The sequence below is a fragment of the Gymnoscopelus braueri genome (genome assembly GCF_963280865.1).
Source record: "Gymnoscopelus braueri genome assembly, chromosome: 13".
NCBI lineage: Eukaryota > Metazoa > Chordata > Actinopteri > Myctophiformes > Myctophidae > Gymnoscopelus > Gymnoscopelus braueri.
In genome coordinates this window covers 47,519,252-47,534,019 of record NC_137615.1, presented here as the reverse complement: position 1 = coordinate 47,534,019, position 14,768 = coordinate 47,519,252, and the positions used below count along the sequence as shown (strand labels likewise).

The 14,768-nt window shown below is 43.6% G+C and overlaps 1 protein-coding gene across 2 annotated transcripts in view; it reads right to left on the bottom strand.

Annotated features, from left to right (window-relative positions):
* foxk2b (forkhead box K2b) overlaps positions 1-10,318 on the bottom strand; it is a 42,008-nt gene extending 31,690 nt beyond the window's left edge. For both annotated transcript variants that reach the window (XM_080447739.1, XM_080447740.1), the window contains exon 1: positions 9,466-10,318. In XM_080447739.1, coding sequence (XP_080303865.1) covers positions 9,466-9,989 — 524 coding nt within the window. In that variant the 5' untranslated portion in view covers positions 9,990-10,318. The remainder of the gene's footprint in view (positions 1-9,465) is intronic.
* Positions 10,319-14,768: the final 4,450 nt, after the last annotated feature.

The window sequence follows — 14,768 nt, the reverse complement described above, 5'->3', positions numbered from 1 at the left end:
AAAATGTTCAGAAAATAGCGAATATACCAGATGTACAAGCTCACCACACGTCGCATTGTGAACTAGTAGACTTTATTTTCACTATTTTTGACAATTTGACAAGAGTTAATATGATATCCAACTCCCAGACAACATCAAGTCTCAAAATATCACAATATCATTATCACAATGATCACAATAATATCCATGTTATATCAATAACATGGATATCGTCTCTATTCAAAACCTCATATGTCCAAAACTGTTGCGTTTCGGGATAGCAAGTAGCAAATCGACAAGCTCAAAACGCGTCACTTCGCGCCGCGTTTCGAGCTTGTAGATCTGCTACTTTTGATACTTTTGTGTGACGCTGTACGGCTGTAGTATGATGAAGGAGGGCATTAACTCATTAAAAAACACAAAAAGTTAGAATACGGAGATGGGAGGTTTCTGCCCGACAGCAACGATATGTTGCCCAGCCCTTCTGCAAAGCCACACATCCCTTCACACGTGTGACACACACACACACACATCCCTTCACACGTGTGTGACACACACACACACACACACACACACACACACACACATCCCTTCACACGTGTGTGACACACACACATCCCTTCACACGTGTGTGACACACACACATCCCTTCACACGTGTGTGACACACACACACACACACACACACACACACACACACACACACACATCCCTTCACACGTGTGTCACACACACACACATCCCTTCACACGTGTGTCACACACACACACACACACATCCCTTCACACGTGTGTCACACACACACACACACACACACACACATCCCTTCACACGTGTCACACACACACACACACACACACACACACACGTTTAGCTCGAGAACCAAAAGATACATTTCAAGTCTCCCCCGGGACCCAAACGTACAAAAATTACCACGTAATCCCCATTTAATAATGACAATAACCAATCTACAAGATCACAACGCATCGTGATGGGACGCGCTGTAAGCTTGTAGATCTGCTATTTTCACTATTTCTTTTTTTAATTTGATTTTTGAACAAGTTAGATTTATTTTATTTTATTTTTTGAATAAAAAATAGAAGTGGGAAACGGATATTTACCCGCGGCCCAGAAATTGGTCCCGACCCATTGTTTGGGAAACACTGGACTAGTGGGCCTGTCCATGACCTGGACTGAGACGCGCTGATCTACGCAGCTGCAAGCACGCAGGCAGCATTCAGAGACCCCTCTATGTCAGGGGTCTTCAACAGGGGGACCCCTAGAGGGTCCTCAAGAGTTACTACAGGGGGTCCGCCAAATCTATGTGAGATAGAACATTTTCTCTCTCTTTTTTTTTTTATAACACTTATTTTTTTATTATTATTTTTTTTGAACGACTTGAACCCCAGCATCCCTATTCTGAGGGGAACATTCACCGAAAATAGCCGATCTACAAGCTGACAACGCGCATTGGCAGCTTGTAGATCTGCTATTTTTGGTGAAGAGGTTTGGTGTAGAGGCAGAAAAAAATACCAAGCACAGAGCCATAAAATGTACACACCACTGTGATAGCGCTGTCAAACAAGTCTATGAAGCTATGAAAAAGTTGGAAAACAATTTTATACAATGTAGTTGGGGGGGGGGGGGGGGTCCCTGCTTCATCTCTCTCTCTCTAAGCTAAGGGGTCCTTTGCCTGAAAGAAAAAAACGTTAAAAACCCCCTGCTCTGTCAGGTCTGGAGTGATGGCAGAGTGGAGCGCAGCCACCTCTAGGGGGGAACAGAGAGCCTGGCTTGGAGGATCTGGCTAAATTTAGGCTCTGTGGTAAACACAAACACATGCTGAGAGCAGCAGCACGCTCACCCTCAGCGACTGCATGTAAACACCAGCGTTTAGCCCGCCTGGGGCTGGAGGCAGGAGAGCACTCACTCTCTGCGCTCGTTTACAACTAAAGAGGAGTCTTCCATTTTAGCCTCTTTCAACCTGGTGTGCCCATTATCTCCATATTTTAACTTAGTTTTTATAAGATAACGCACCTACATGATCATACTACAGCGTCACACAAAAGTATCAAACATAGCAGATCTGCAAGCTCGAAACGTGGCGCAAATCGGCTTGTTTTCAGCTTGCCGATCGGCTAGTTTTTTATTTGAATCCTGAAAAGTAATAGTTTTGGACACCTGATAGGCAAGAATGTGCACACATTTTACAAAAACAGCAAAAAATCTGCAAGCTCACGGTTCAACACATGAGCTTGTAGATCTCCCCAGTTTCTGCTATTCGTCCTACGACAAAGTATACAGGGCTTAGGAAAATAATCTGTTCATTTCTGCCAGAAAAAGCACCACCGTGTGTCTTAAGGGGAAACCAGGCCAAGAATGAGGACAGGCAATCTGCATGATGAGCCCGCAACTTTCACAAATACCATTGAAGAGATCGAACGATTCTACAACATGTCTTAAGATCAGGCCGCCTCGAACCCCAGAGACGGGAGAAGGCCCAGATTGTTTTGCCAATGCCCTGATTTCTCTTTGCTTAAAAGAGTGCCAGGCGAAGCACTCTCACTGCCAAGCCCTAACGGAGCTGGCATGAGCTGAGAGAACTATGTCCCTGATACCTAAGTCTCAAATTAGCTTTGCCACTCAGAGAGAGAGAGAGTGAAAGAGGAAGAAAGAGTGGAAAGAAATGTAGGGAGCCAGACTGGTGCGGGGAAACATGAGGAAAGTATAGTCTGCATTGGTCGCTCTCCTCGCAATCTGCAAGTGACTGTTTAAGTCTATTGTTTTTAGTCTATGGTATCAGTCCTATGTTATCTGTGTTGTCTGTTGACAACACAGTGTACACGACACATTTCCCGCTTCCAATACAAATCAAAGAAAGTTGATAATTAAACCGGGACACTTTCAAGCCCAACACAGATTTAACCAGTGGTGGGAAAAGTACTCACATTTTCTACTCAAGTAACAGTATCAATACTGCAATGTAAAAATACTCTATTCCAAATATACTTAAAGTACCACAAGTAAAAGTACTAAAATGTTTGAAAATAGCAGATCTACGAGCTCACAAGCTGTTCGGCTCATTGAGAGAAAACTACAAGCAAAATACCTGCTAAGGTGGGTTCAACCACACGCTTCGTAGCCATTGGTTGACGCCCCGGGCCAAAGTTTACCAACGTTGTAGTGGTGGGGAAAAACTTTTTCGTTCACTGCAATGATTCGTTCACGTTCTCGTTCAGTAGCGCTATTTTCTAGTGAGAAACTCTATGGCGGGAGCGTTATTATTACGTCGCGCGTACAGCCCGCCCTCCCGTCCTTCGTACGGGGGGAGGGGATGGGGGGGCGTGACCGATAGCGTGAACTTAACAGTTTCAGGAAGTGAATGAGCTCATTCACGTTCACGGCAATGAACTAGTTATTTTGAATGAATCGATCATTAACGGCTGGAAGTTCGGCCCCTTCGCTCCCATTGAATGGACGTGAACACTGATGCTTTTGACGCACATGTGTGACCATGCCCTTATAGTTACACGCTACAAATTATAATCAGGAACTTAGAAAAGTCCAGCAATCACAAAAAGAACAGAACGCGGTCAAAAAAATATTCTACAAGTAGGAATAACCACACACAATTATTTATACTTTCAACAATTTTTTCCCCCCACCTATAACGAGAAATGCCCAAAATAAGGAGGCCCGGTTGAAAATGGGTTAATCAACAAGATTTCAAAGACTGTCAGTTCTGTTTTATCATTTCCGTTTTTGCTGTTGTTGGCTGAATCAATACAAATACATTCACACAAGTTATGGCTCTACCAGTAATTTAGTGACCCTAAAGCAATCCATTTAAAAAAGGTACACTGCGCTCCTTGCTGATTGCCAACACTCTCGCCTGGCACCCACTATCTTTGGCAAAAGAATGCCAAGATTTAACCACATGAGTCCCTAGCTTCCCTATTCCGGGGGAAACATTTGCAGAAAATAGCCGATCAACATGCTTGTACTGTAGATCGGCAGTGAGTGACATTTGGTGTAGAGGAAAATACTAGCAGACCTAGTATAGAGCCCTAGGAGAGTCGGTCAGGCTACATGAGCCGACCTCACCCGTGTCCATCCGTCTCCTCGCACGTTTTCAGTTTTACCCCCGTTTTGAAATGTTTACACAGAAACACGAGGTGGAGCGCTTTTAAAAGACTTCCACTCTGGGAGGTGGTTTCACTTTTATTGCGTTTTCAACTCCCAAAAACGCAGTCGGCGTCCAAACGGAAGGCACATCTGATGATTTGTTTCCGCCCCGTTTTCTGTATGGATAGTTTCCTTGTAAACGGGGCCAAAGGGGTTTAAGTGGTTATACGAGATGTCATGTTCAACATGGAGCGCATTGGGTGATTGCAAAAAGGCCGCACAATGTCGTTGTGCTTCCACAGCACTGGAAGTACAGATTAAGCCCCCTACACACTGCCCGAAAAAAAAGGGGGGAAAGGGCTTCCTGATTATTCGACAACGTACTTGATAGAATAGAATATAGTGTGGCCCCAACCCCAACATATGCTTTAACCCATTAACACCTGGAACGCATCTGTGTCACTTTTTCATTTGAACTAAAAAGCATTATTTTACACTTTGGCTATTCAAAAATAGCAGATATACAAGCTCATATGAGCTTGTAGATCTGCTATTTTTGAAAAATCGAGAAAATGTGTGCACATCTTTGAATGTATATATTATTTTAAAGCAAACATTAACTCAAATCTTTGCTTCTGGGGGGTCCCTGGAACAAAATATATTGAGATTGGGGTCCGCGGCCAAATTCATATCATTTTGGGGGTCCTTTGTAAGGATAAGGATAATTCCTTTAGCAGGTACGTTCATGAAAGTCCTTACGGTCTTGTTTCCAATGAGGGCCTGTGAGCAATTAGGGGTTAAGAGTCTTGCTCAGGGACAAATTTCATTTCATCGACACATTTGCTGGCCTGGCCTGGAATCGTACCTGGGGCAACCAGGGTCACATGTTTTTCAGAAAACCGTTTAGGATTTAGAAGACATTTTGCAAAATCGGAACCTCAGGCCTCAATGGGTTCAGACTAGGGGTCTGACTAGAGACTGACGTCAGTCTCTCTCATAAAGCACTTAAAGTACTTGATGGTCATCGTATCACGGATATCAATATGCTTACCTAGATGCACATGTGTGTGCTGGGTCAAGCAGATGAAGTCATAAATCATGACACAAACCACGTAGAATAAAGGGTTTTGGGAACAAATCAATTTGTTAATATACAAAACTTCCAATTGAATAACTTGATATGTACCGAGTTGCACACGGAATGGAAAGCTTGTATAGAGAGTACTCTTTTTTTCCCCACAGCCTCAATACAATCAATGAGGTACATTGCCAATCTTCTTCTTCTTCCCCCACTCAATGAGGCCCTAACTTTGAAAACACAAATACACACTTGCTATGCTATCAGGAGAAGTGCAAGCCAACGCTTGTTAATTCATTCAATACAGGAACGCATCTGACATTTTAGATTTCTTTGGCTATTCAAAAATAGCAGATCTACAAGCTCATAGAGCGGCACATGAGCTATATATTAAAGCAAAGATTTGAGTTACAAATGTTAAAATAGCAGATCTACAAGCTCATAGATCTGATCAGCACTCTGTGCCGCGCTATGAGCTTGTATATCTGCAATTTTGACATCTTAAAATGACACAGATGCGTTCCCTTCCCGGTCTTAACAAAGCATATTAGGTGGTTAACCAGCATCTTTTTTTGTTGTTGTTGCAGAATGTAAATAAACAAAAAGGAGTCACACAGCCATGATAACAACTTGAAGAACTCCTGTGGGGGGTGGGGGTGGGAGAGGGCTGGGAAAAACAGAGGGGGGAGGGGCAGGGAGACGCGGGGGGTGGGTGGCTGTTTCAATCTGTGTTTACATCACCATAGTGGAATCCCTGGAACACAACCAACCAGTCCCCTGGGCCAGAGCTCAGTGTTGCCATGTCTGCTTATTATAAGCGACTTCGGGCTTGTTTTTTTTTCCCCCTGTGAAGTCGCTTGTAAATATTGGCGGTTGCGGGTTGCGTTTTTTTGGGCTCGTTTCTAAAGTGTAGTTGCTTATTTAAGGCTTGCTGTGTAATGTTGTTTAAAGTTTAAACAGTGGTTCTCAAACATTTGTCAAGGACCTCCCAAATGAATATGTATTTGTCTACAGACCCCCCCCCCCCCCATCTGGAAAAAAAGTTTATGCCAGAGGCATAAAATATTATCTTTAAGAATGTTTGGAAAATAGAAGATCTTGTAGATTGGCTAACAGCCGATGTATGATGTATATAGGTTTAAAGGGTTTAATGTAGCCTTGTTGCTTCTTTTGGGCTCGTTTTCACAGACCTGGTTGCTTGTTTCTCTCGCAAAACCTGGCAACACTGCCAGAGCTCAGCCGACACCCCCATGCTGTCAGAACGCTTCCTGGTACCCTTCTTCTTTGCTTACAGTATATGACTGCACCAGCTAGTCACAATATGTTCCTGTAAAGCAGCATGACTCGGAACTGATTTTTAGGAGTATGGCACAGAATGTTAAAGTGATATTTTTGGGGGGGTTGAAATTTGCATTAAATAGATCTGTATTCCAATAGTAATCATTGCTATAGGGTTCATTGTTAATGTTCAGTAACAGGAGTCTCCCCGTCTCTTTAATAAACAGAAAGTAAAATGTTCAGGTCAGGATACCCGTTTCGTTCAATCAGGAGACACAGGATAAAAAAGGAAAATTGGAAGTGGAGGAACACTATACAATTGTAGCTGATAAATGGCATGAATGACCCACCTGGAAATGTGTTTTCTGTTTACTAAAGAGCTGGAGAGACCCATAATGAATCAGAATATAGAGCGTTAACATTTTAACAAAACAAAAAAACTGTTTTGTTTTAACCAAAGAGATATCACTTACAGCACCTTTAAAGAGGGCTGTGGCCGCCATTATGGGCAGCATGTTCCTAGTAGTGGGAGTAAATGTAAGTACATTAGCAGTGCCGTTGATTAAAAGCTCTTTAGCGGCAGACGGCCTGATCAATAGCGTAAACCTGAAACCACTTGGTGATCCTTTCAATGGGAACTGGCATTTGGGCAACAGCACAGCAATATTAGCCAGCAGGTTTTTGAGATTAGAGTTGTTTCGATACAAGCATCGAAAAATACCTCTAATACAGCTGAGTGCATTGGCGAGTGTGCAAGCGTATGCGTCTGATATTGTGTAATTTATCGCACATGATAATGATAGCTCATTTACACTACATAGGCATTAGGCAAACAACAATGTGTGCAGCGCTGATGCAGCGCTGATGAAGGGAGTAAGTTAGCAAGCAAAATGCCATTCTCTGTATGCATTTGTTAATGTATAACAAAGGGTTTAACCTGAGCCAGGCCAGATAACAATGGTAGTAATCATATCATCACATACGTACTGGTTTAGTAATATACAGGTGCCAATAAAATAGCTATTTGAGATCTAAAATTTGAGATCTCCACATACACAAATGATACTGAAATTCACAACAAAATATTACTTTAATTACAATGGCAACCATTGTAGACTTTAAACTTGACTTATATGACACTTAAATCCTACATATACTTTGATGACCGGGTGCCTAAGCGGTCTGTACTTCACTTGGCCCCATCCTTTCTTCCCTCTACACCAAATCTCTCTGCTGATAATATCCGATTTACAAGCTCACAAGGTGTCACATTGCAAGCTGGTAGATCAGCCATTTTCAACAAAGGTTCGCCTGTTTTTGACTACTGTTTACTAGTATCACAGAACACGAGTGCTTAAACATCTGATTGAAGATCAAAATTATGATAAAACAATGAATGTGACTTTTTATCATGTGGAAAATGTTGGGCGTGGGCGGTACGTTATGAACCACAAACACTTAAATACACCCAACACCACCCAAAACATAGACAGGCACATTATGTTAATATCACGGCGTAGTTAGATACATTTCTCTGGTAGAGAGGTAGACCAGAAGTGTTCTGGTAAAAGTATCAATCGGGCATGTTGTTAAAGACGTGCACTAACTTGTTTGCACAAACAGCATTCTCCTCAGTATTGCTAGGAGCCCAAACACTAAAAAGACAAAAATGTTTAGGCTTTTCACAACATTCTGCACATTGTAAACCATAAAGGTCAAGCCAACACTGGTCTGGCATGCACACCCCTATATATTGTAATCTAATGCTAATCCATTATTAGAATAGACAAATATACTACTACTCTCATTTTACAAATATGCCGGATGGCGGCTTCTCTAAGCCTTTAACATTTAAGACACAATGCTGTTTAATGACACGTCCTGTTTGAGGATCACCTCCAAAAAGGTCTATTAAAGCAGCCAGAGGCCCAGTCATGTCATGCCAACCTTGCTGCATGCAGGTTCAGGGCGGGGACGGTTGGTTTGTTTACGTTTGGGAAGTCTCCACACACAACCATAGGATAGGAGACACACAAAACTATGTCAGGATCCATCCCCCCATTACATTTGTATTGTTGTAATTGATTAGACAACACCTCTGATCTGGCTAACATTAGCTAGGCCATGACATTCAATATCACGTTATGGATTGGATTCACACTTTAAACAAGCGTTATGGGTGGAATCTTAAATGATAACTGCCATCGAGAAATCATTGTTTAGCCCGATTGATTGTTTTGTATCTATTTATTTTCATAACGAAAATGGAGCAAAGACTAGAGAGGATTGGTCAGTGACAGTGAGTGGGATAGTGTACAAATGGAAGATAGTGGAACCAAATGCACCCTTTTGAGTCAATAATAGGGTCTGTATCTCAGAGCGGTTAACACATGGAACCAAAAGGACCATTTGGTCATATGTGTTACACTCAGAGTTAAATTAACACCGAAAATGTGACTATGTACACTCTGTCCTGCTGGGCTAGCAAGGGAGAAAAAAAAACCAGCAAAAAAAACACGTGCTCTGCTCCACCTAGCAGTGCAGATTCAAAACAATGTCGGTCATTTAGCATTAGCATCATTAGCATCCACATGTTGTAGCGTAGCTCTAACAACAACAACATCAACAACAATAATAATAATAATATGAACCACTTAAACCATAGCATCGGTATTGCGGGGAAAGCTTTCGCTGAGAATAGCAGATCGACAAGCTCACAGTAGCGTGTTGCAGTGTGAGCTTGTCGATCTGCTATTTGTACAGAAAAGACAGTAGTATTGAGCCCTGCCGGTTATTGGTTAACCCATATGGGGTTTAAGTGGACTCGCATCCTGGGGTCAGCTGCAATGGGGAGGGGGGGCTCCACCCCCCCCCGGCGGAGGAACACACCGTCCACCAAGGACCCCCAGACACCCCAGGTAGAAGACCCCTCCACCGGTCCCCGGTGGTCCCGTCCTCTCCACCATCACCACCACCCAATATTAAAATAACGACATTAAAATAACTCACATTCTGGGGAGCTGCAGTGGGGGCGCCCCCCGGCGGAGGAACACGCCGTCCACGAACACCCCGTTCTTCCCCAGACACCGCAGGTAGAAGTCCCCGTCGTCTCCCCCGACCACTCCACCTCCCCAGCCTCCACCTCCTCCCCCCCCGGCGGTGAACACCTCCAGGTGCCGCCGGGAGATGAAGCTCGAGTGGCCCATGCTGACGTCCACGGAGCCCTGCGACGAGTTGCGGCCCACGGTCACCGAGCGCTTCTTCATCATGTACTCGAACTCCCGGCCCTCGAGCCGGGCCACCGGACCCCCCCCTCCGCCTCCGGAGGCTGAACCTGAGCCCCCCCCACCACCCCCGAGCCGGGCCATCATCACCGGCGGCGGCGGCCCCCCGGAGGCTGAACCCCCGCCGCCGGAGGAGGAGGAGGAGGAGGAAGAGGAGCCGCCGACGGACGACGAGCCCACCACCACCACGTTGTTGTTGTTGGACCCGCTGCTGCTCACCACCTTCACCACCACCGCCGCGGCTGCCATGTTTTTCCTCCTCTCTTTTTTAACGTTATGGGAGGCTTCTAATTCAATGAAACAAACGAATGTTGTGTGATGGGGTGTGTGTGTGTGTGTGTGTGGGGTGGATGAGGGGTGAGGGGGGTGAATAAATACAAAAATGTTAAAGCTGTTGGCCCCCCGTCCCGTCCCGTCCCGTCCCGTGCGGTGGTTCAACCCGTCGGGGGTGTAAAAAGTGTGTTAAATTATAAAAAGCATCCGGGAAAAAAAATTCAAAACAAGCTCGTGCGGTGCGGTTCCGGCGGGGGGAACGGAAGGAACGTGCGTGGTGCGCGAGCGGCGAGGCCACACGGACAGCAGCACGGGCACACGCACACACACTACACACACAGCACACACTCAGCCCAACCTACACTATCGTAGTACCGGGACAACCTAACACACCTATCGTCCACTCAGGCGCCGCGAGGGGCGGGGCGTGGATGATGCGACGGCCTGTGAGACGCGAGCGAGACGACGAACCGGCCAATCGTATTAATGCGAGCGTTTCTGGTTTTGTTTTTTGATGACAATAATAATAGCACTTTTTTTTTAATTAAATTAACTCTACATTTGACTTAAATCTCAAAGTGTTACAGTGTAAAAAATACGCACCAAACTCAACTAGGGGGTAAATAAATAAATGCATATATACGTATATATATATATATATAAATATATCTCTCGAAGATTGGGATCAGTTCACTTCGCAAGTTTTTCATATCCGGTCTAGAGCGGATACGGAAACAGTCTCTATGTGTTTGTTATACGTGTGCTTGCAAATTACCGGATACAGTAGGGCGGGCCTTAGACCGGATCTGAGCAGCGAGCAGTGAATAGAAACCCAGGCTTTTCCTCTTAACAGGACCGCAAGTAAACTAGCGGATTTACAAGCTCACAACGGGTCGCTTTCGTGACTGGTTGCGAGGTTTGTAGATCTGCTATTTTTGTCACGCAACACCGTCGCACGATGAAGTATAAATAAACAAATAAAATAAGAAATCAGGCTCGACTCATCAAGGTCGGTTGGCCGGTGTAGTTGGTGGTGGTGAGACGCAAGACATGGCTTTTTTTGGTCACAATACTGGAATGGACTCGTGAGTTTACACGTGTGAGCTGAGCTGTCCATCCCCCGGCTGTCAAACGTAACTAAGTACATTTACTCAAGCACTGAACAAGTACAATTTGAGGTATTTTTTTTACTTTACTGGAGTGTTTCCAATTTTCAGTACTTTTACTTCTACTCCACTACATCTCAGAGGTAAATATTGTACTTTTTACTCCACTACAATTATTTTAAAACTTTAGCTACTAGTTACTTTGTAGATTTTGATTACAAAATATACACCACTATACATTTCGGCCATTTGAAAATAGCAGATCTACAAGCTCACAATGCGGCCCATTGTGAGCTTGTAGATCTGCTATTTTCAAAAGATTTGTATACATTTGAAAACTTGTGAAACGGGACATTCTGCATAATGAGTACTTTTACTTGTGGTACTTTAAGTATATTTTGATGCCAATACTTTTGCACTTTTACTCAAGTACATTTTGATTACTAGACTTTTACTTGAAACAGAGTATTTCTACATTGCAGTATTGATACTTTTACTTAAAGGGGAAATCCACCCATTTTCAATATTTAACTATGTCATTAATATAGCATAAAGGAGTTGTGTGGAAATAAGAAAAAATTAAAAAAAAATTTAACATTGCAAAAAAATTAACATTGCAAATTACACCATGATGAGTCATCACAGTGTAATTTGCAATGTTAATTTTTTTGCAATGTTAAATTTTTTTGCAATGTTAATTTTTTTTTTAATTTTTTCTTATTTCCACACAACTCCTTTATGCTATATTAATGACATAGTTAAATATTGAAAATGGGTGGATTTCCCCTTTAAGTAAAGAAATTGAGTACTTTTTCCTTTTTCCCACCACTGGTTGACAGTCGAATCACAGCACACATTCCCTGTGACTCGTCCACTACGAACTCCATGCCGGGTCTTTGATCATCCCTCCCTTTGCAGCATGTAGCCTAGTTACTATTCCACAGTAAACTTTGCAAAGAAGACACTGTTATTGTCAGTTTTCTCCATATGATTCTGATGTCTACAAAAACAATGACACATGTTCGCTGATGCTATGCCATAAACTGTTTGAATTATTGGTGTGTGTTTTCTAGTAGTTAGTAGTAGGCAGTGTTGCCATATTTTGTGAGAGAAATAAGCAACCAGGTCTATGAAAACAGGCCCAAAAGAGGCAACTTGGGCCACATGAGCGCTTTAAAAATAGCCAATCTACAAGCTCACAGTGACGTGTTGTGAGCTTGTAGATCTGCTATTTTCAAAAACTCTTGCAATAATGGAATATTTGGAATATTTAAACATTCGAACACAAATGCTCCCTAGCACAAAACAATGTCATGAACATATTTAAGAACCACTCGTTTAAATAATAATTAAAACATTTTTTGGAAGCAAGCCCAAATAAGCAACTACACTTTAGAAACAAAGCCCAAAAAACCGCAACCCGCAGTTGGTCTGACTTTGATTGATTGATTGATTGAATACTTAATTAGTCAGACAGACATGTAAACAGCACTAGGTACAGTCAGACATTTGATTTATTGATTGAATACTTTATTAGTCAGACATGTAAACAGCACGAGTCGAGGTACAGTCAAATATTTGGGCTATAAAGGATAAGTCCTGTGGACTTGTTTCCATTGTGGTCCCCTTTATTCAATTAATCAACATAGCATAACATTAACACCAAAATACAATATCATCAACACATATTTATAAAACACTATATGTACAGAGTAGAAAAAAAAAAAAGAAAAAAAAAAGGTGTCCTGAACGATGGATTCTGAGGCCTGTTTTGAAGCCAAGGAATCCCATTTTTGAAGGGATGGTGCAGGGCATTCCACATTTTGGTGGCAGAGTAGTAGAGAAATTCCCCATTTTTGTTCCATAGGAGGGTGGTACCAGATCGTTGTTGTGGCTCCCTCTAGTGGCTGTGGGTGTCACTCACTTTGGTGAAGTATTTAGTCAGGTATGAGGGTATGGGGATCGCTAACTATGTGAGTGCACGGTGGTTGGGAAGCCTCGCCCCGAGTGCACAGCAGCTGAGCAGCCATATTGGAAAGAAATTGGGCCTCTTCCTTACTTCCTTTACAGGTGTTACCAATGTTACTAATTAAGGCTCTGTTCCATTTAGTGTAGCACAGTGGTTCCCAAACATTTAAATTTCAAGGACCCCTCTAACTCTGAGAGTGTACAAATGGAACCAAATGGACCGGTAAGGGTCCATTTGGTTCCATTTGTACACTCTCAGAGTTACACACCCGCAAGAGGCCATTTGGAACCCCCTCAAGGATCCACTAGGGTCCCTGGACACGAACAATCTTCTACCATGCCGTTGAAGGCACAAGGGGAAGGGGGCGAGGCTTCCCCTATTGGGCGGGCGCGCGGGCGGGGACTTCTTTCCTCTACAATAGAAGAGTTAGGACGTCACATTCTAATACAACCCGAATACCTAATAGCAGCACTGGCCTCAGTGGCGTACCTCGTTAATCATTGGACTATCGATCCACCACCTCTGGGACTTTGGGTTCGGCTCCCGCTTGGGACAATGCTTTTTTCAAACAACCGTAGACTTTTTTTCGCCTATAAAGTATAGTTTTGGACCATGACGGAGGCGCGCCGACTCAGCAGACCTTGAGGCTGAGGAGTCGCGCCCGCCGCCCGAGCGCCTCCAGGCGCGAGTGCCCGCGACGACCGGCCGATGGTCTGCTAGTCGACTAAGCGCCGTCCGAGTTATGTACCGATAGGCACAGAATCGTAAATAATATTGGTGGGTACTGCGTTTGCCCCAACTGCCACTCACTGCACTAACTTAGCCCGCCAGCCCCGCCCCCTTGTGCCTTCAACGGCATGGTAGAAGCGGGTTCACTCCCTGGACCCCACTTTGAGACCCACTGGTGTAGCAGAGTGTTTCCAGTGAGCCAACATGCAAAATATCAGCACTCTGACTCTGTTTGACCAGAATGGAACAGAGCCTTAATTAGTACAATTGGTAACACCTGTGAAGGAGGTAAGGAAGAGGCCCAATTTATTTCCAATATGGCTGCTAATGAGGGCAGAGCCCCTTTGACCATCTTGAGAAGAGATCCAGTAGAACTAAAAGACATGTCATTTTATGTTTGGTTGCGCTCAGGTGTTGTGCTGTGAAAATAGCAGATCTACAAGCTCACAACGCGTCTGCGACGCGTTGTGAGCTTGTAGATCGGCTATTTTCAGCATGCAACCAAGTGTAAAATCAGCCATTATGACACCATCAAGGCACCGCCAAAATACATTTTAGTCGAATAAATCAACTGTAGATGTAGCTGACTAAAATCTTATGATATTTAGTCAACTAAAACTAGACACAAAGTTTTACACACTTTTTGCTACTACTCCTGCGTTTTTTTTCCAAAACCCACACCTATCGGTACACATATGGGGTCACGTGATCAAAATGCATTTGTCTTATTTTTCAGATCTCACTCCGCCTTCCAAAGTTTGCAGGCCCTGGATAGGCCTGGCGGAGACCTGTGCTCCAAGGACCCAGCCTTGGCGATTGGGTTGGAGGACCACACTTTTTTCCTAGAATTTATTTATTTATTTTACCCTTATTTTACCAAGTCCTGTTTAGATGAGAATTCTTTTTTACAAGCGAGACACACATTAAAATGCAACATGCAACCTAAACCTT